This window comes from Anguilla anguilla, chromosome 12 (assembly GCF_013347855.1).
Source record: "Anguilla anguilla isolate fAngAng1 chromosome 12, fAngAng1.pri, whole genome shotgun sequence".
Taxonomy (NCBI): domain Eukaryota; kingdom Metazoa; phylum Chordata; class Actinopteri; order Anguilliformes; family Anguillidae; genus Anguilla; species Anguilla anguilla.
In genome coordinates this window covers 13,424,975-13,444,430 of record NC_049212.1, presented here as the reverse complement: position 1 = coordinate 13,444,430, position 19,456 = coordinate 13,424,975, and the positions used below count along the sequence as shown (strand labels likewise).

Genomic DNA, 19,456 nt, shown 5'->3' with positions numbered 1-19,456 from the left:
AAGCTGCGGACAGTGAAAGTAGGAGAGAGAGAGACGGCTGGTAAACACACGGAAAGAATGAACACTTACGGAACACTGACATGAATGTGCGCCAAGGCTCAAGAGAGGAATTAACGGAAAAAAGTGGGAAAACACAAGAGACGGAGGATTAGAGGGCAAAGCACTTTGGAGAGTGTGAGAAGAGATTAAATTCCGTTACACCGACAGACGTTAATGCCGCGCTTAACGTTCCGTCTGTGTGCAGAAAATGTTACGAAGCCAAATTACAAATGCGCAAAGAGAAACATAATACTTTGACTCACATTGTTTAATATTATATCCAGTCTGCATGTAGGACATACTGTACACATACGTATATATACATATATACACATAAACAGGTAATGTACAAAAGGACACCACTGTTCTAGAGAATACCATTATCAGTACTTCCTAACTGCACTGGTTGCATACACAGTTCACCGTCTGGGTAATGCACAGTCCCATTTTAAAAATAGTCATTAAAAAAACACACCTTTTAATATATTTATTTTAAAAAGTATAACCGGTACCAGTCAGCATTACGTATATATACCACCGGGGGTGTAAAAGTCCTGAAATTTCTCTCCCTGCTACACAATGCAGTGCTCTTCCTTCAACCGGACGGGAAATAAGAGCAACAGAGCGCTCACCATGTCAATTTAGCGCTTCAACCAAAGGCAGCTTTCCACATCGGCATCTCTACCGTAACTGACCCCGGTCAGCGCTATGTACCACTTTCTCCTCAGCCTTTTGGAGCTTCCAAACGACAGAGATTACTTCCAAAGTTTTAGTGTACCATTGAATCAACGGTGGCAACACCCCAACATTACCCATGCCACACCTGGAGCAGTGTTGTGTGTGGTTGTAGCGCTGCTGCGTACACACCAGCTAGTTTAATAGCCATACCAAGAACACCGCAACCTTTTCGGTGAGGTCAAATGAAAGCATTTGCGCATTTTATCAAAATACTACCGTTTGGCAATTAGTTGGGATGTTAGCATTTTGAAAGCATGAATGGTGTACTAATACCTTATATACTACGGTTCAACAAAACTGCATAATCCAGGGTCTTCATTTATGATTTACGCCCCTGTGTGAAAAAAATCAAATTGATAACGAATCAACAATTATAAATACATTTCTGATTATTTCAGAATCGTATTCACCTCTATGTACTACTGTCTTAAAGAAATGCATGTTTTGCTGTCAATATAGTTAATCAATATGACTATAATTAAAACAGTTGTATAGATTATAAAAATACTGTAATTAAATCTGGTACATTTCATGTAAATAATTTTATTTCCACTTTAAGATGCCTTTCCTCACAAAACCATGACTCATACATAGCACAGAATATTGACATACTTGAGAACCTCTCCACTCTGAAATGAATTATATTCGCACGCCAACATATGGAAAAGGCAGTCCAAGCAGCCCAAAAGTGTTGTTCCATTTGCAAGAAGCACACTGAAACTGAAGACACGTCTGAAAATATTATTAAGAGAACATCCAGTTTACTTCCAACAACATAAATAAAACATGAATGAAAATTTTAAACGTACAACGTACCACAGAAAAATTTTATACTCTTCTGTTTTTGAGATGAGATTTTTATGGCACACATACGCAGGAATTATTTCTCACATTCAGAACCTTTTATGGGTTGGGGGAACAAACTCAGTTGCCTCCATAAAAGAGTGAATCATTTGTAAAACAGGGTAAACGTACCATTCCCCAGCATGGCCACGTTGAGCATCTGAACCTACCGGGTCACAGGAGTGAATGGGGGCTGTGCGTAGTGAGGAATGCATTTTTAAAAGTGTGATTTAAAAAATAATATTTTTTTGTGAGAGCGGCAATGCCACCAAGTGCTAAATTCCCACACACCTTCACTCAAAAAGGCATAGATATGCACAGCAGTACAAACTGGAAAAATCTGAGAAGTTATGCGGTATAATCAAAGTAAGAATTGATCATTTAATTCATGTAATGCTAAATAATTGAGTACCTGCCAATTCGCCTTCCAGTTCCATAACCCAATTATTATTTTTTAAAGTTGGTCTCTTTTTACTTTCAGCCATCAAAAGACCAGGTTTACAGGAGTATTTCTTAACCCCAGGGTAACAGACTATTTTAAAAAAGAAAACTTTGATTTCAAAACCTGACTTTCTGGCCTGTCAGCCAGGGAACCTTAATGGCTTGTCTTCTTCGTACAGTACTGAATTAGAGAAATGGGAGGGTGCAGACTATTTAAATGAACAGAAATGGTAGATGATGACACTGGAATTCAGAAGCAGTGACATTTCTAATACTAAACATTATGAAGCCTGAATACCAAATCAAGATTGTTTTCAATTTAAAATGTAATTGCAGCTAAAATCTCGAATATCTATTTTTTGATAAGCAGTGCAGTCTAGTATACATGCTTCTTTCTGTCAGTGTAGTGAAAACTGAACTCTCAAGCATTAAATGTCACTACTATGGGCAAAAGCACTCGATTGACATTGTTAATTAGTTCAGTGGCACTGACAGTGAAATGAAAAGATGCTACATGTAATGTGTCATCCCTTCATATGATTCCAAAAAGGGGACAGTGTTGGCGATGAGGACAGTTCCTGTCTTTCGGTCCTGCTTTCACGTGTGACGGAAGCACAAACTTTACCAAAGGCACTCAAACTTCAAATTCGACATTCCCCAGCACGACACAGAAAACAAAAGAGCGTTTCAAGCGTGCAGGTGGGCGTACGGATAAATCTAGGTGCAAAAAGTGCGCGTTATGGCTGAGAAACTGAAGAAGAAAATGAAGTGACACCTGAATATTCCGTCTCTAAGACGAACCGCTCACACCGCTCTGAGAGACAGCCCAAATGGGAAAAGCTTAAGTCTGCATACACTGAGCTCCCCCCTCCCCCCAACCTCCCAGACACCCGACAGCACAGAGAACTGTTCTCTAACTGGACATGCATTTCTAAAATGCAAGCATTTGCCTCCTATAAACCCCCAACACTCCCTCATTCCTTCCAAATAAAATACAACTATAACTTTAAATGTAAATCCCCCTTTTGCCAGTAGTTTATATATATATATATAATCTATGTGTGTGTATGTACTAGAGAGAGAGATTTTGCTTCTTTGTTTGATCTTTAGCAGTAAATGTACTTCTGATCACCCCTGCCTTTGGCTAAGTCACATGTGTGTAATATTCAAGGTTACGGTACATTCACTTCAGTTAAAAAGTTTTTTTTTTTTTCTTTTTTTGTTGACGGTTTCATTAAAAAAAACAGGGAGGTAAAAATAAAATGCATTCAGGAGGCAGTCCACCGTCCCGCAGAGGCTGCTGAATTGGATTGTTTTTTTTGTTTTTTATTTGGGGACGTCCGCTGGAGCCCGTCACTCGGCCCGCACCTCCGTCTCGGGCCTCTGGAGGGGCAGCTCTGCTGGCAGGAAGGCCCCCTGTCCAAGGGCAGTGGAGAAGGTCCTGTTACCGTGAGAGGGCGTGAACCCGCTGCCGGGGAAGTGCCCCGCCCCTCCTCGGCCGTGGGGGACGGGTTGCTGAGGGGCGGGGTGATAGTCGTCCAGGTTGTCGTAATGAGACGCAGCCCGCTTCCCGTGGGGCTGGGGGGCGTGGTTTACCCGGGGGTCCCACTCGGCGCCCTCTGGTGGCTGGTGGTGGTAGTGGTGTCGCTCCCTCGCACACTGCGATCGCTCAGATTTGGGGGCTGCGGCTGCTTTCAGGGGGACCTGGGGGTCGTCCTTCACCCTGCCCGTGTGCCTGTCCGAGTCGGGGTACTCGTAGAGCGGGGGGTGGCCCCTGGACTCGGGGGGCTCCTGCCGGTGCCGACCCCCCTGCCTGTGGTCCGTCAGCTCGCCCTTCAGGCTGGGGTCCTGGTGCTGTGCATGCTGGGAGCTCCGTGAGCCGCTGTGGTGGGCCAGACCGTTGCCATGGTAGCGCCTGTCCTGATCCGCGTAGACCGGCGCGTCCGGGTCCAAAGGGGGGTGCCGGGGGTGGTGGTGGTGGACCGCGGCCATCAGCACGGCCTTCCCCGGGTCCGACTTGCTGCGCAGGTGGCGGATTTCGGGGAGCCCCGCCTCCAGGATGGGCACGTTGTCGTACGGGGGCGGGCCGTGACCCTTGACCTTCTGCCTGGCCCGGCTCTCCCGCCGCAGGGAGTGCATGTAGAACCTCTCCGAATCCTGGGGGTCCCAGGCCGGGTAGGCCCCGCCCCTGGCCCCGCCCGACGGGGGCATGTCCCGGCTGACGAAGCTGTGCTCCTTGCCCAGGGGCAGCGCGTGGCGGGACAGGTACAGGTACCCCGGGGCCTTGCCCCCCGCCCGGGCCGGGTGCGGCGGGAACGGCGGGTGGTGCGGGCCGCGGGCGGAGGCGGGGTGTCCGTGGCGTAGCCGAACGGTGGCGTACGCCTCCGACTCGTAGCAGGCCCCGTCCGGCGGGAGGGCCCCGGAGTAGGGGCTGTACCGGTACTGCACGCGCCCGTTCTCGAAATACGGCTGCAGCTGGGTCACGTGGTAGTCCCCCTGAGGCGACGGCGGCGGCGGCGGCGCGGGCCGGTAGACCGCCTTGTAGTGGTAGGCCGGGCGCTGGTAGTACGGCGGCTCGTCCTCCGGGAGGGGGAGGGGCGGCGTGCGGGGGCCGGTGGGCGCGGCGTGGAGGGACTGGACCCTGCGGATGGCGGGGTACGCCAGGCCCCCGTCCGGGACGCCGTACCCCGGCCTGGGGTGCCTGCCGGGGGGGTACTCCCCCCTGGGAGGGCCCTGGGACTTGAAGGACTGGTGGAAGGACCTGGGCCCCAGGGTAGCGTAGCGCCCGTCGGCGCAGGGGGCGTACAGCACCTGCGGCTCGGATTTGGAGGCCCAGGACACGTGCGGGGGCACGCTCTCCGGCCGGTAGTGGTAGGGCGGCCCCGCCGGGACGGCCCGCGGGTGGTAGTAGGCCTCCGGAGGCGGGGGCTCCGTCGGCCCCTCGGCCTTAGGGTAGTACAGGTAGGCCGGCTGGTGGGCGGAGGACTTCCGCGGGGGCGGGGCCGGCTGTGGGAGGAGCTCCGCCACTGAGGCCGGCACCGCCGCCTCCGCCAGGATGGCGTGGAAGTTGGAGGCGTTGGCGGCTTCGGCGCCGGAGAAGGCGGCGGCCGCCAGCCTGCTCTCCGCCGACCGCGCGGGCGGGGCGGGGGGCGTGGCGCTGTAGGCGGGGGGCGGGGCCGCGGGCTCGGGGCGGGGCGGCGCCGGCTGCGCGGCCTCCCGCGGCTTCTCGGCCGGGCGGAGGGGCGCGGGCGGAACGGGGGCCGCGCGGGGCTGGGCGGTTTCCGCGGTGACCGGCGTCTCGGCGGGTTTGGGCACGGTCGGAGACGGGGCACCGCCGCTGGCCTGCGTCTGAGGAGACATAAACAAGACGACAAAAGCGTCAGTCTGGGGACATGGCAGCAAGAAGCGACATTTCTACAGCACAGCCAATCACAGCACCCCTCTGTCTCTCACCTCTGGATGCTGCTGTGGTGTAGCCCCGCCCTCCCTGGCATGATTGACAGGTGAGGGGAGGCTAACGGGCAGCTGTGTTCTCTCAGGGCTCCCCCGGGGGGGTGATATTTGTGCGGGGGGGCTGGCATGCTGTGTGGGGGGGCTGGCGTGCTGTGCGGGGGGGCTGGCATGCTGTGTGGGGGGGCTGGCGTGCTGTGCGGGGGGGCTGGCATGCTGTGTGGGGGGGCTGGCGTGCTGGCTGGCGTGTGCCGAGCTGAGGGCAACGCTGCAGAGGCTGCTATCGTTGCCCCGGCTGGCGGCGGCGTTGGCATCGGCGTTGGCGCTCGGCGCGGCTGGTGACTTGGCGCAGTCGCTCCCGTCGGGCGACGGCCCGCCCGCTGTCTCCTGGCCCTCGGCGGGGGCGGGGGTGGTTGCCGGCGGAGACGGGGCGGTGGAGGCGGGGGGTGCGCAGGGGGCGGTCTGGGGCAGGGGGGGCCGGTCCGGCGGGCTCTGCGGGGGCAGCGGGGAGGAGGGAGTGGGCGGGCCCGATGCCCGTCTCTGAGACAGCTCCGTGGCATGCTGGGCGGACTCCGCCAGGGCCAGGGCCAGCATGCGGGCGGCCTTCTTCGGAGGGGGGGGAGGCGGGAGCAGGGACGCGGCGCTGACGGCGGGGCCCTCCCGCCGGGTCTCCACAGCTACGGCTCCTGGGGAGGGACAAAAAAGGAAGGACACACATCTGAGGAAAAGGGCAAAAGAAATGAACAGTCAAGGAAACGCAGACCGAGGCAAATAAAAGCACAGAGAGGTTGGACGGCTGGGTCTCTCTTTCTTTTCACTCGACTGACCTGTGTATTTAACTTACAGACCCTGAGGGACTTTTAGAGCGTATCGAAACTAGAGGCTGTTATTTATTATTCAAAAAGGGTTTAAGCCACTGCTTCAAACTTAAACTGAACAATGTTCCGTTCCAAACATTCCTGAATTTCTGCTTAAACATTTCTGTGCTCGGGGGGTAAACAAACCCGCCCAATTAAGCCAACATTTTCGCCAAGTTTATCAGGGTAATTAAAACTGTCCGGCACAGGAACCATTTTCAACCTACACGTTAACAACATTCCACACACGGGCTCCGCAAAGACATACGACTTCCCCCCCCGCACTACCTTCCACATCACAAGCAGATTCCAGCTCCGAAATCAATGCCCTTGAAGTATTCACCGGCGAGGAAACGTTTGTCACGCGGATCAATGTTTAAACCACAGACGTTTAACAGCTCCACCTCAGCGATGGATTTTCAGATGTGGCAACACGTGGCTTCGGGGCAGCCATGTTGCCACGGATACGCGCGCCAGCTGAACGGCGGCGCAGATGCGAGGCTCCAGATGAAAGCCGCGTTTCTCCACGGCAGCCCGTTTGAAACACCCCGTTTGATATTTCAAACATATCACATCAAACATTTTTGATTGGCAAAAACCCTGTCAACTGAGAAAATTACATTCATCACATTACACACTGTACTTTCCTTTACGGACTTGAATGAGGTATTTGGGTTCAAAAACCTTGATTTATAAGCCAGTGTTCTCGATAGGCAAATTCATTTTAAATAAACTACACAGCTGGGTATTTCGCTGAAGCAATTCAAGTGAAATACCTTATCTCAAAAATACACTGGCATTGAGCTAGCTGGGATTTCAACCAGCAGCACTGCTGTCTAATTGTGAATTCCTTGATTGATACACTAAACAGCCATCTAAGCTTCACTAGTACCGCTAACAGTAAACATCTCCATGGGGCGTCATGTGTTGTTGCTGACCTGGATGGTTGGGGGCGGGTTCAGCGATGTCAGAGACGGGCGTTGCGCTCGTCTCCATGGCAACAGCACAGACATGCTCAGACGCCCCACTCAGCGGCGGGTCAGAGACGGCATGGGCGACGGGGGAGAGCGGGGCAGGGTGGGGCGAGTCCGCAGGGACGCCCTCTTTCTCCAAAACGGGCTCCGGCACGCTCGGGGGCGGGGACTCGGGGGGACCCCGGCGCGTGTCAGGGGAGGGGGCCGGCGGCGTTCCCTCGGCGACGGCGATGGCGTCGGGGGAGGGGCGCCGCGGGGCGGGGCTGGGTTCGGGGGAGAGGGCGGGGCCGCGGGGGGGCGTCTCCGAGCCGCTCCGGCGGGGGCTGGCCGCCGCCCCCTCCCCCCCGGCCTCGGGCTCGCAGGGCGGCAGGCTGCACTGGAAGGACATGGGGTCGAAGTCCAGCGAGGCCATGCCCATGTCGGGGGGGCTGAGGTCCACGTCCTCGGCCGAGCAGGGGGGCGAGATGAGGGCGGGCACCCGCAGCGGGCCCTCGTCCCCGTCGCTGTCCGCGCGCGGGAGGGCGTCGCACGAGCTGCACAGCTGCCGGCCGTCCAGCAGCTCCCCGTTGAAGGAGGCGGAGAGGGCGTCGCTGCTGGAGCGCGGCCGGCGGGGGCGGGGCATCTTCACCTCGCCTGCCACACACAGAACAGCAACCTTCACCTGTGCGTTGGGCTCCGGGTGACCATGACAACACAACTTATATACGCCACAGCGGTTTTCATGATCAACAGCCTCACCTTAACCACTGTAAGCTTAATATAGAATGTGATTTGGCACATTTACATAAAACACAGACGAACCCAGACGTCTCGAAACAAGAGAATGCAAGGATTTAGTGTCTAGTGGAATTTAGTGTCTCGATTTTGTCCAGATGTGATATTGATAAATTTGAGGACTTCTCAGGATTATTAAGGAGAGTGTATTCCTGTGACAGCATAGTACGTATCTAGCTCTGTGTCAGGTCTGGCATGGAACACCCCAGGGGTCTCTGCTATGACAAAATGTAACAGCACTTTTCCTTTCAGAACTGAAGCTCAAGAAAGGTGACATTGTGACTGTACCTTCCACATTGTGTAAAGAGCTGAGGGATTCCTCACTCTTGGCAGATCGTAGTGTCCCCGAATCTCCCCCCCTGCCTCCTGCAGAACAAGAATGAGACAAACTCTTCATTTTCATTTTCAATCAAAAATGGAGTCATTTATGAAAGTCTTAAAAGAAACTCAACTGAACTGAACTCAAATCTCTTTAAAACAACTTGTGCATTAATTTAGGGTAAGGAAATGTGTGGATATTAAGCATTTAACCAATTACCCAGAAATAACTAAACTAGGAATGACTGTTTAAGTTTGGGACATTATGTTTGGGAGGGAGGGAGGGAGGGAGGGAGAAAGAGAGAGAGAGAGCCAAAAAGTGAGAGGGGGAGAGAGACAGAGAGAGAGAGACAGTGAGAGAGGGAGAGAGACAGAGAGAGACACAGTGAGAGAGGGAGAGAGAGAGAGAGAGAGACAGTGAGAGAGGGAGAGAGACAGAGACAGTGAGACAGAGAGAGAGAGAGGGAGAGGGAGAGAGAGAGAGAGAGAGAGAGAGAGACAGAGGGAGAGAGAGAGAGAGAGAGACAGAGAGACAGAGAGAGAGAGAGAGAGAGAGAGAGAGAGAGAGCCAAAGAGTGAGAGAGGGAGAGAGACAGTGAGAGAGGGAGAGAGACAGAGAGAGACACAGTGAGAGAGGGAGAGAGAGAGAGAGAGACAGTGAGAGAGGGAGAGAGACATAAACAGTGAGACAGAGAGAGAGACAGAGGGAGAGAGAGATAGACAGAGAGAGAGGGAGAGAGACAGAGACAGTGAGACAGAGAGAGAGACAGAAGGAGAGAGAGACAGTGAGAGAGGGAGAGAGACAGAGACACAGTGAGAGAGGGAGAGAGAGAGAGAGAGAGAGACAGTGAGAGAGGGAGAGAGACATAAACAGTGAGACAGAGAGAGAGAGAGAGAGAGAAGCCTCACCAGCAAGCGCCATGCTCTTCAGATCGTTGTGTTCTGTGGGGCTGTGCTGCAGCTTGCGTTTGGCCATGGAGGAAGACTTGCCCAGACTGAAGAAGGAGCGCCAGCTGCCCACCGGGGATTTCTTCGTCTTACTGGGGGGGCGCTTTCTGTTTGGGGGGGGTGAAGTCAGGTCGGCTCATCTAATAGACGCTAACTGTAGTTTAAACAAAAGCTTATACACAGCATGCGTTTATTCAAATAAAACTGTGCTTATCTATATCCATATAAAATTAATTTATATGGAAGTAGATCAGTTTCGCATATTCACATTCTTTCCGTCAGCCAGGCTACCTATACATCCACCCATAGAGGGAACAGGTGAAGCTAATGAAGCTAATGAAGCTAATGAATTAGCATACCTCTCAGTAGGGAACTCGATGATGGTGTGGAACTTGCCCTGGAGGGCGGCCGGCCCCTCCCCCACCTCGATGTACTTGCTGTCGGCGGTGACGGGGGAGTTGATCTGGGCCTGGGTCCGGGCCTGGGCTTCCTCCAGGCTCAGCAGCTTGGTGGAGGGGGAGGACACCAGAAGGGATTTGGGTCGAGACAGCGAGCCGTGACCTGAGGGCGAGACAGAAGGGGCGTGCTCATTTCGAGAGGCTCCTTCGCTGCGCGGCTGTTGCGCTGCAGATTTCTGAACCGTAAGATCCATCGAGTTTAAGCCCCTGAGAAAGCGTGCGGGGAAGCAGCGACGGGCCTGCTGACCTGTCCCCTCCCGGATCAGCAGGCTGAGCTTGGGGCTGAAGAGCACGTCCACGTGGTTGAGGATGAACTCCACCACCACCGACTGGATGCGCACCTCCATGAAGGCCGCCGTGCCGCTGAAACAGGCCGACTCGATCTGCCTGGACCTGCGAGGGCGGGCGGGCGAGGAGAGAGGGGCCGCGTTCAGCCAGCGACACCAGCACAACACTCACAACAAAAAGGATTTTCTGAAAAGGCAAGCCAAGCCATTCTCCTTCTGATTGAGTGACCCCAAGCAAAAATGAGCTCTTGGGAAGTCCCACACAACAGCGCTCTCTCGAAAGAGAGGATTTGCTATTTTAATTTAAAATTGTAATAACCAAAAAACAGTATTGCTGTTGTCGAGATAACTACACTGGTGTAGGCTCGTGCACCATATGCCACCAGTAAAATCAAACACAGAGACAAGCCTACTTTATACAGAATAGTACAGGTATATTAGACGTGACTCCAGTTGCTAGGCTGCTAGGAATGGGCGTGTTCTGATGACTGCGCATGGTGCAAGCTGACCTGAGAAGGTTGGGGGCCCAGACGATCGCCAGGTTTTTGCTGTGCATGTTGGTGACGTAGCTGAAGGTCGCCAGATGGGACAGGTGCCTCATGAGAAACTCAAGAGTCCTAGAAGAAAACAGAGCACCCTACTCAATCAACAAAGGCTAGTCTCACACACAGACATATATATGACCTTTACAGCTATTCAAGTTACGTGGTTAGAAGCATTCTAAATTTCATTCTACATGGATGTTCCCTTCATTAACCACTGGGTGGTGATGAAGCACCACACATTACTACAGCCCCATATTCAGCACCATGTCTGGAATCTAAAACAAGATTATCAATAGAAACCATAATCTTGTTTATGTTTTAAGCAAAGTTTATCAATTAAAAATTATAACAATACTAATAATATTAATAATAATACTAATAATAATATCATGTAGAGCCATGGTTAATTGCAGTTCCTCTTTCTACCATCAGAGGTCAGTGCAGACTTGCGCTGACCTGTAATGCGGCGGAGGCAGCTGCTGGATGACATCATGGATTTTGACGAGCCTCTCCTCGTCGGTGGCAGCGGACACCGCCTCCTGTGGACAGAGGGGCAAGCGGGGGGCTCAGATCAGTCCCTCCCCAGTCGGGACCGCTTGCTTCGGATCCGGCCGCGGGACGGGCGCATATGGGACCACTTTCCCGCCGGGCCGCCGAGACGGGAGCCCAGAAGCGCCGCGCTGGGTCCTGCGGTTGCCATAGCTACCAGCAAACATTGGCACCCTCTCCCCCCTTCTCCCGCTCTAGTCTGTATTGGTTTATTCCTTGGTGTGGTCAATTTCTCAGTCTCGCAACAATGATTGTTGATACAAAGAGAGAGCCAAAAAGAAATGCCAAAAAGCCAGAAGCCCCAACCTCCACCCCCCTCCCATCCAAGGGCTGTCCTTAAACAAACCCTGAAATTGATTAATTCGGTCAGCAATGAATATGTGATTTTAAGCACTGGAAGACAGAACTCCTGAAGGGAACCATTAAAAAACACCATGTTTAATAGTCCATAGTCATTTTTCTACCAAGCTAACTCTGTACATGTTCACTAACTAGTTGGTAAACTACTACCCAAACATGTTCATATGCAGCTCCCTGTGCTGAACCCCCAGTACTTCATGCATTACAGTGAGGTCTGTTTGCTGAGCTCCAGCTCCACGCTAGCCACCAGCAGTGCATTTATGGCAATCCACCAGCAGGAGGCGCTTACCGAGAACTTCTCGTAGAGCTGGTAAGTGAGCAGCGGGTTGGGCAGCTCGCGGAAGTACAGCTTGCACAGCGACCCCACGCAGTGGATGTCCTGGATGTACACGTCCTTGGTCAGGTCGGGAATCTGCTCTGAGTCGAACTCGTGCCTGGGGACAGGGAGAAGGAGCGGTCACCTGCCTACAGCCCAGGCTGGGAGACCCATCTGAGCATTGTTATCTTTATTATTAATCAGTTTCCAAAGAATAAGAATAAGAAGAATGCAATAAAAATACAGCAATGTACAGTGTGAAGCAATAAAGTTCAGAAAATTTGCTGAAAACGAACAACATATCTTTGAAGGCATCAGAAATGTAGCCTTGGCTGTTTCGGAAACAAACTGCAGAGAGAGCGTGGTGGGATTTGGGCACCTCTGTGAGTTTCAGCAGGTCAGACTATTTGAAATGTGAAAACTCCTGTGGGGAACATTGTAATTCACACCACACAGAAACACGCCGCACATAATCGCATGCACAGGGGAAGGAGGGAACCATGGTTGGCTGCGCCACCGGCTATATTTAGACCTGCAATTATTATTTGGGAACTTGAGGACAAAATGTGGAGAAACTGCAGGTAGAGCTTACAGTATGAGGGCGGAGTTTCAGAGGAATAACTGATCAGATAACAGCACACAGCGTGTTTACAGACAGGCGTCATATTCACAGGAAGCCTCCTCAGCGTGCCAGAGCTGTTACTGCTCTTTGACCCCTCTCCTATCTGTTCACCTTCTCCTGCCGCTGTTATCATCACTGTTTTGTTTTGAAACCTGTCTGTTTTACCACTCCCTGGTTCCCACTCATTAACTCCCTCAGACAGCCGGCTAGCGGCAAAGCAGTTCCCCAGTCTGAACGCGAGCTTAATTCTCCGGGGTCAAGGTCATCCAGTTCCAGTGATCGCTCTTAAATACATCAGTGATGAGGGGAGTAAACTGGCACTGCCCACACATTTTCCAGTCTGTCGAATTCGTCTCGTTCCTTCCTGGGTCGGACTCGGATTGGAGGCGAGAGCCTTACCGCAGCTTCTGGATGTTGGAGGCGATTCCTGACAGGCGGTATATTCCATCCACCACCCCGTGCTTCTCGATGAACTCAGTGCAGCTCCTGAGGACCTGGGGGACTGGAGCGGACAGGGGTTTATTCAGCGCATGTGAAGCCAGTGAGTCCAGCTGTGTCCCACCTGAACAGTCGCTATAAGGCTCCTATAAAGCTGACACACCCGACCTTGGGCCCGGAGAACCACTGCATCTGCTGGCTGTTTCTTACTTTAAAATCAGCACCCAGATCAAACCCAAGAAACCAGGTGAGGGCAGTTAACTGTGTAATCGGTTGCTGTAATTGGTTAATTAAATACTGAATAACAACAGAAATCAGCACATCCAGTAGCTTTCTGGGACCATAAAGAAATGAAATCCATGGGAGAGACAATCAAAACATTTACTTGAAGGGACGTGAATCCAGCCTTTCACCAACCAATTAGCAGTAACCAACAGGTGCGCTCATGCATCTCTACCTTTGCGGAACATGTGAAGCACGTACATCGTCATCACCAGAGTGCATGCCAGTGAGCGGGAAAGCATCTCAGCCGCGCCGCGCTAAGCGAATCACCCAAAGCTCTCGTGAGCAGCCAATCGGGTTGCGTAATCGGACCGGCTGATTACTGTGGCGTTAAGCGGCGCGCTCAGTGTATAAACGGACTTCGGCGCTATTTGCGCGCATGGAGGTAAGTGTCTATTCCCAGCACACGAGGCCCTGACTGACAGCCATCTCATGTGGCACGCGATGACACGGATGACAGAGTAGAGTCGTTTGCACGAGTACGATGGGGAATGTCGTCAAGCACAGAAGAGGAGGCAGTCTCTGTGATTGACAGCACTCTGAGGGGGATGTGATGCCACGTTTCTGAGAGAATTAGCAGTTAAAGAATGGATTGTGACTGACAACCTCAAGCTTGCCTATGCAAGAACACCAAAATGCAAAACTCCCTCCTCATCTCGGTCTGATCCCACCCTAGTGTGTGTATTCTTTTACCTGGCCCTTCTTCCTCAAATCACCACACACATATACACACACACAAACACACACTGACACACACAGAAACACTCACACAGAAAGACAGACACACACACACAAACGTACAAGCACGCACGTACGCATGAAGAAACACACACAGGTACATTCAAACACACATGCACTCTCTCTCTCTTTCACACACACACGCACACACACACACGGTAGAAGAATCTAGAGTGTCTGTCTGGCAACTGGCACTGGCACTGCGAAAAATAATAAAATACACACAAGAAACCACGGAACATAAAGCCATGATACATTCTTTCCAAATAGTTCCTCAAAAATCAAAACCAAGAGGGACGATGACGAATCCTAAAACCACAACCACATGGGCTGGGATGGTCAGGCCTGGTCAAGCCTGTGCCAGATGTGACTGCCATATCCCCCAGTCAGCACTGTGTGCAGCGCCTTTTAAAAACAAAGGGGGTTGGGGTGGGGCACAGAGGATTTCGACTGGTACTGCCAACTAGCCCAAGGGATCAACGGAGGGAAATCTCTCAAAATGTGTAAAGCACTGTGGCTATCTTTAAACTCTCTATGACAGCGTGCTGCCATAAACATGTCCGAACAGGTCCCTCCTGTGTTTGGCTTGGGATGCTTGAGAAGTCCCTATAATAGTTTGGGGTGGGGTACCTGTGGATTCCCCATCAGAGGCTGTTTGTGTATGAAAACTTGTGGGGCCTCTGTCGGAGGCCCTGTTTGATGTGAAAGATGTCTCACCATCGTGGCCCGAGTTGAGGAGGTGCTCGCCCAGGTCGCAGCCAAACACCCGCTCCCTGAGGATGCCCCGCTGCTTCAGCTTCTGCTTGGACGGTCGCGACTTCATGAAGGTGCGCAGGAACGTGATCAGCTTCCCGTGCTTTTTAGACACTGAAAATGGAGAGGGAGAAGGGGAAAGAGAGAGAGAGAGAAAGAGAGAGTGAGGGAGAGAGAAACTCCTCAATCAACTAGCATGTTAGCAACTGCTGAGAAACTGGCCAGAAGAATGCCCATTTCACATCAAGAAGAGAGAGACATTAAGGAAGCAGGAGAGACTGAGAGGTTTAGTCAAACTGAGCCATGCTAGTGAGTCACTGAAACGGGTGTGGAGGCAGCTTGCTCGCACAATATGTCTGCGGACAGTGACCTTACAACGTTAACACGAACCACAGGCTACTTTCACCCCTCCCCTCCAAACATGTGATTCAGAATCAACTTAAACCTGCAACCAACACGGCAGTATAACCTAAAACTGATCCAGGCTTGATGCTAGGGCGCAGAATCCATTTGCGCTCTGAAATAGCTGTCAATCAATCTCTAAATGGATGAGTGTGAAAGCAGTACAGTATGTGAAAACAGAGCTTTCTTCCAGCGCTTTAATGGCTTGCGTTCGGGCCTTGCTCTGAGCCAGTTCTGACAGAATCTCTTCTACAAACAAAGGAGCAAATCCAGGAATTTGTAAGTGGCATTGTTGGACTCGGGTTGGGAAAACAGCAGATGGTGTGACGAGGGGGGAAAAGAAAAATCAACTATGAGGTTCAAGGAGTTCGGATTACAGAACAAAGCCGTAGCATTTGAACGCGATCTGGGCCATTTAGGGAGACTCCAAGCAGATCACATACATTTACTTTATAACAGAAAAATACCAGCACACTCACTATTACCGTGATATAACAGAAAACACAGTTATAAAAAAACATTTTAACCGACCTTGGATCTGGCAAAAGAGAAGACTGAATACTCAATTTAACAATCAATTTTTTTTTAAGAGGACACTTCATCAAGGATTGCCTAAGGCCATTTGTGGAATTCATGCACATATCCATTGTTAGCCATTTCATAAATCCAACCATCTGCTTGATATGATAGGTTGGTGTTATGGCTGAGTCACCGAAGTGAATGAATATGAATATCGAACTCATGACATAGCTCAATACTGTATTTCATTGCAAAATTCATATACTAGCTGCTAAGACAACCAAATACATGCAGCGACCACCAAGAATACATTTATATCTTCTGGCTAAGATCAGAAAACAAAATTCTAATTTTCACTGAGTCAACAAGGCGCATGAACTCGGTGATTCATATTTTTTCTTGTAGTGCCTTCAAACTATATGGCAAATTCTAAGCATACTCCCCACACACACACTCCACTGCTCAAATTCACAGGCAGTCCATCAATTGCCAGATCGTGCAAGTGACAATTCAGTGCCAGTTCACATTTTAGTTAGTTTAAATCTTCCTTTGGCATCATTAAGCACAGAAGCAAAGTAATTGTCTACAATAAGAAATAAAAGGTTATGAGGTAGGCTTTGGTGGGTACTGAGAGCACATTTTCCATTGACAAAAAAAACTGGAATCATACCATTCCCTCGACAATTGCATACTGAGTCCCTCTATAGTCAATGAGGCAAGAGCAAGTTTTCAATGAAACGGCCTTATGAAAGGGATATGCTACCTTCTTTAATGCAGCACAACTCATTCTAGTGTGTTTCTGGACACACTGACAGATTTGTATATTCATTAACAGTGCTAGAAGCAGTTTAGACTGAGCTGGGTAATCAGAAGGTGCATTCAAAGGTGCTCTCTCTCTCGTTCTCATTTTTTTATTTACAACACGCACTGTGGCTGGGCTATGTCTGTGCCAACACTTCCGCAAGCCCACGGGTTCACAGGTCCAGCTGGTTCCTGCTCAGTGAGGTGAGGAGAACTCCTGTGGGGGCCATAGATGAATATCTCAAATGCATTTCCTTATTTTCCTTGCTTTACCCAGAAGCAGGGCAGGCAGCCCGTTGAACAGCCGATGGGGCAAGAGTGGAAAAACCTGAACGTTGAACCTGGCATAGTTCTGCTTGTCTTCACCCTCGAGAGTACAACAGTGCCACTACAAACCAGAAACCTCTGAGTTACAGGTTTGCCTCCCTTCACCATTACACAGTCAGTATAAAAGCATCCATGACACCGTAACTATGACCGCCAAAGAGCAGCTGGAATAAACCTCCCTGCCAACAGTAGCGTTTCACGTTATTTCTGAAGCCAGTTGAAAAAGCAGTGTAAAACACTCAGAAATCTATTCAACTAAAAACTAAAAGGGAAACGGGACAAGTGGAAAAATAGCGAGATGCCAGGCAAAGAAAGGCTCCTCTACATGACTGCCTCCGTCCACGCCGTGCACAGACAGTTCAACAATGGCTGGAATAACAGGAAAGCGTTTGAAAAGAAATCGGCGGAGAAGCGGATTTCATACTTGATAAGTTCTCAACAGTGCTTATCCTAACATAGTTTTTGTTTTTTTTAATCGTAACTTTTTTGACTAAAATGTTTCCCTTTTTTATCCCGGGCATAGATATAACCCAGAATAAGAACGAAAGCAAAAAAAAGCCCATAACACAAGCTATACTGAACACCATCGAGCCCTCTTGTCGCCGTGCTTGATGATGACAGGAAAAGGTAGCTGGCGCTATCATCGCCTATTCCACTTGTAATGGTGAAGGCTTGTCAACGTTGGACGTCCGAGGGACAGCTCCACTCAGAATCAGTGAGTGAACAGAGGAAACCTGTCTGGTAAATGTCAAGTACCCCCTTCTTCACAAAAACAACCCTATAGCAGTGGCTAGCAGGCAACTGTAGCATATCTGTGAGAGGCTTCATATTTTGAAGGCCTAACACCCCATGCCTTAATAATATGTGGAGGTTATGACAGCATCGAGAGAGGAATTTTCTGTGTTCATTCAAAGTTAGTTATCAACTCTTAATGCTGTTATTATGCATTACAAAAGCTTTCAAGAACTGACTGCTACAGATAATTTTACTCAGTAAAAAAATAAAATAAAAAAAATAACAATAACAATATTGAACTGTGTTGGCAGTGGCACACACACACACACACACACACACACACACACACAGGTAGGCAGGCAGTCAATCAACTGTCTGATCCTGTAAGTGATTCAGTGCTAGTTCACATTTTAGGCTGTCTAAATCTTCCTTTGGCATCACTAAGCACAGAAGCCAAGTAGTTCTGTGTACAATAAGAAATAACAGGTTACGATGTAGGAACAGCTGCGAATTCAAACGGCTCAAACTGCGGTTAATAATAAACAGAATAATTAGGACAGACGGCTGACTAACGCTCAAAAAGTATTTTAGCCTTTACCCTTCGGCAGTTAGCATTCTGTCTGACCTTGAGGTGTGTTCAGCTGCACATTAATTTCACTGTAAAAACAGTCCATATAACTGGCCGTACGTGTTATCAGCAATGATAACACGTTGACAGCTATGAATTGTTCATAGTTTCGTGTCAGTAGTAGCATCTATCCTCATACTCATAGTACTACCGATGTAGCGAGAGCATTTATGTATAATTAAAACATACTATGATTGCATAAATCCTCTAACTATTAAGATAAATAGTACCCATTTAATGATTTATTAAACAATAATAAATTATGAATGCCATTGATTGATAGATACACACTTATGTATCTATTGACATTCTCCAAAACAATACAATTTTAAGTGCATCCTAGACAATATTAACATGACTACCTGCTTTGCCCAATAAATAAAAAAACAACTAACAAACAGACTTCTGATTTTAGGCACAATTGAACTTGACTGATTAAGGGTAACTTTTCATTGACTCCATATCTCTTGTGTGCAAAATTATTTAACAGGACATATTTACTCAGCTAAAAAATAAGGATGATGGCAAGTCATCCATATTTCTTCAATGTGTACCACTTAACACCGATAATGGATTCAACAATCTATTTTTATATTAAGAACAAAGTTCGAAGAATCAATTCAACAAAGATTGGGTACTCAGATTATTTAATACAACATGCCGTAACTTCAATATATTTTTAATTCAATTTTATTGTAGATGAAAGTCCAAATTACGTGAACTCAACATTCCATTAAAAGCTCCATAACACGGCTTAATGGAGGCGTAAAAGTAGCATACAAGATTGTCTTCCAACTCCCCAGCTGAGGTACTCCGACAAGTCCACGCGCAACATGAACAGGATGCACAATAAAACATACGCACGGCTCACGCCACAATACCAACCATTCTTCGCAACCAATACGAGCTATTTCGCGTCCAATTTAGGAATGCATTATTTCACAAATTTACCAAAGTAAAGAATTTACCGTGTATATCACAGAACGAATTATTTCCTCACCTCGGTCTCTAGACTCTCGGCTCCCTCCAATAACTGCAAACAAATCTCTGCCGGCTCAGTAACTACTGGCCGGTGCGATCGAGCTCCAGATAATCCTAATTCATTTGGCAGGTAGTGACTGCTTAAAAAAACTAGTCTAAAATTAAAACAGAGCTCCACTTATAAAACAAACACACCATGACACACTGTCACTGCGTAGTCGCATAATAATGAAAGCGGTTGGAAAATGCTGATGAGAGAAAAAGAAAAATATACATTTCCTGTTCCCCGTCAATTTAACGTATCATATTGCATCGCTTTCATTTTTTTTCTTT

At 49.5% G+C, this 19,456-nt stretch overlaps 1 protein-coding gene across 1 annotated transcript in view; it reads right to left on the bottom strand.

Annotated features, from left to right (window-relative positions):
• Positions 1-289: 289 nt before the first annotated feature.
• Positions 290-19,456, bottom strand: part of arhgap32a (Rho GTPase activating protein 32a) — a 105,162-nt gene continuing 85,995 nt past the window's right edge. The window contains exons 12-23 of the mRNA XM_035385664.1: positions 14,695-14,844; positions 12,919-13,021; positions 11,871-12,015; positions 11,129-11,211; positions 10,637-10,744; positions 10,088-10,233; positions 9,742-9,943; positions 9,344-9,489; positions 8,405-8,482; positions 7,307-7,975; positions 5,515-6,197; positions 290-5,409 (exon numbers count right to left, since the gene is read on the bottom strand). Of these exons, the coding sequence (XP_035241555.1) occupies positions 3,415-5,409; positions 5,515-6,197; positions 7,307-7,975; positions 8,405-8,482; positions 9,344-9,489; positions 9,742-9,943; positions 10,088-10,233; positions 10,637-10,744; positions 11,129-11,211; positions 11,871-12,015; positions 12,919-13,021; positions 14,695-14,844 (4,508 nt within the window). The 3' untranslated portion in view covers positions 290-3,414. The remainder of the gene's footprint in view (positions 5,410-5,514; positions 6,198-7,306; positions 7,976-8,404; positions 8,483-9,343; positions 9,490-9,741; positions 9,944-10,087; positions 10,234-10,636; positions 10,745-11,128; positions 11,212-11,870; positions 12,016-12,918; positions 13,022-14,694; positions 14,845-19,456) is intronic.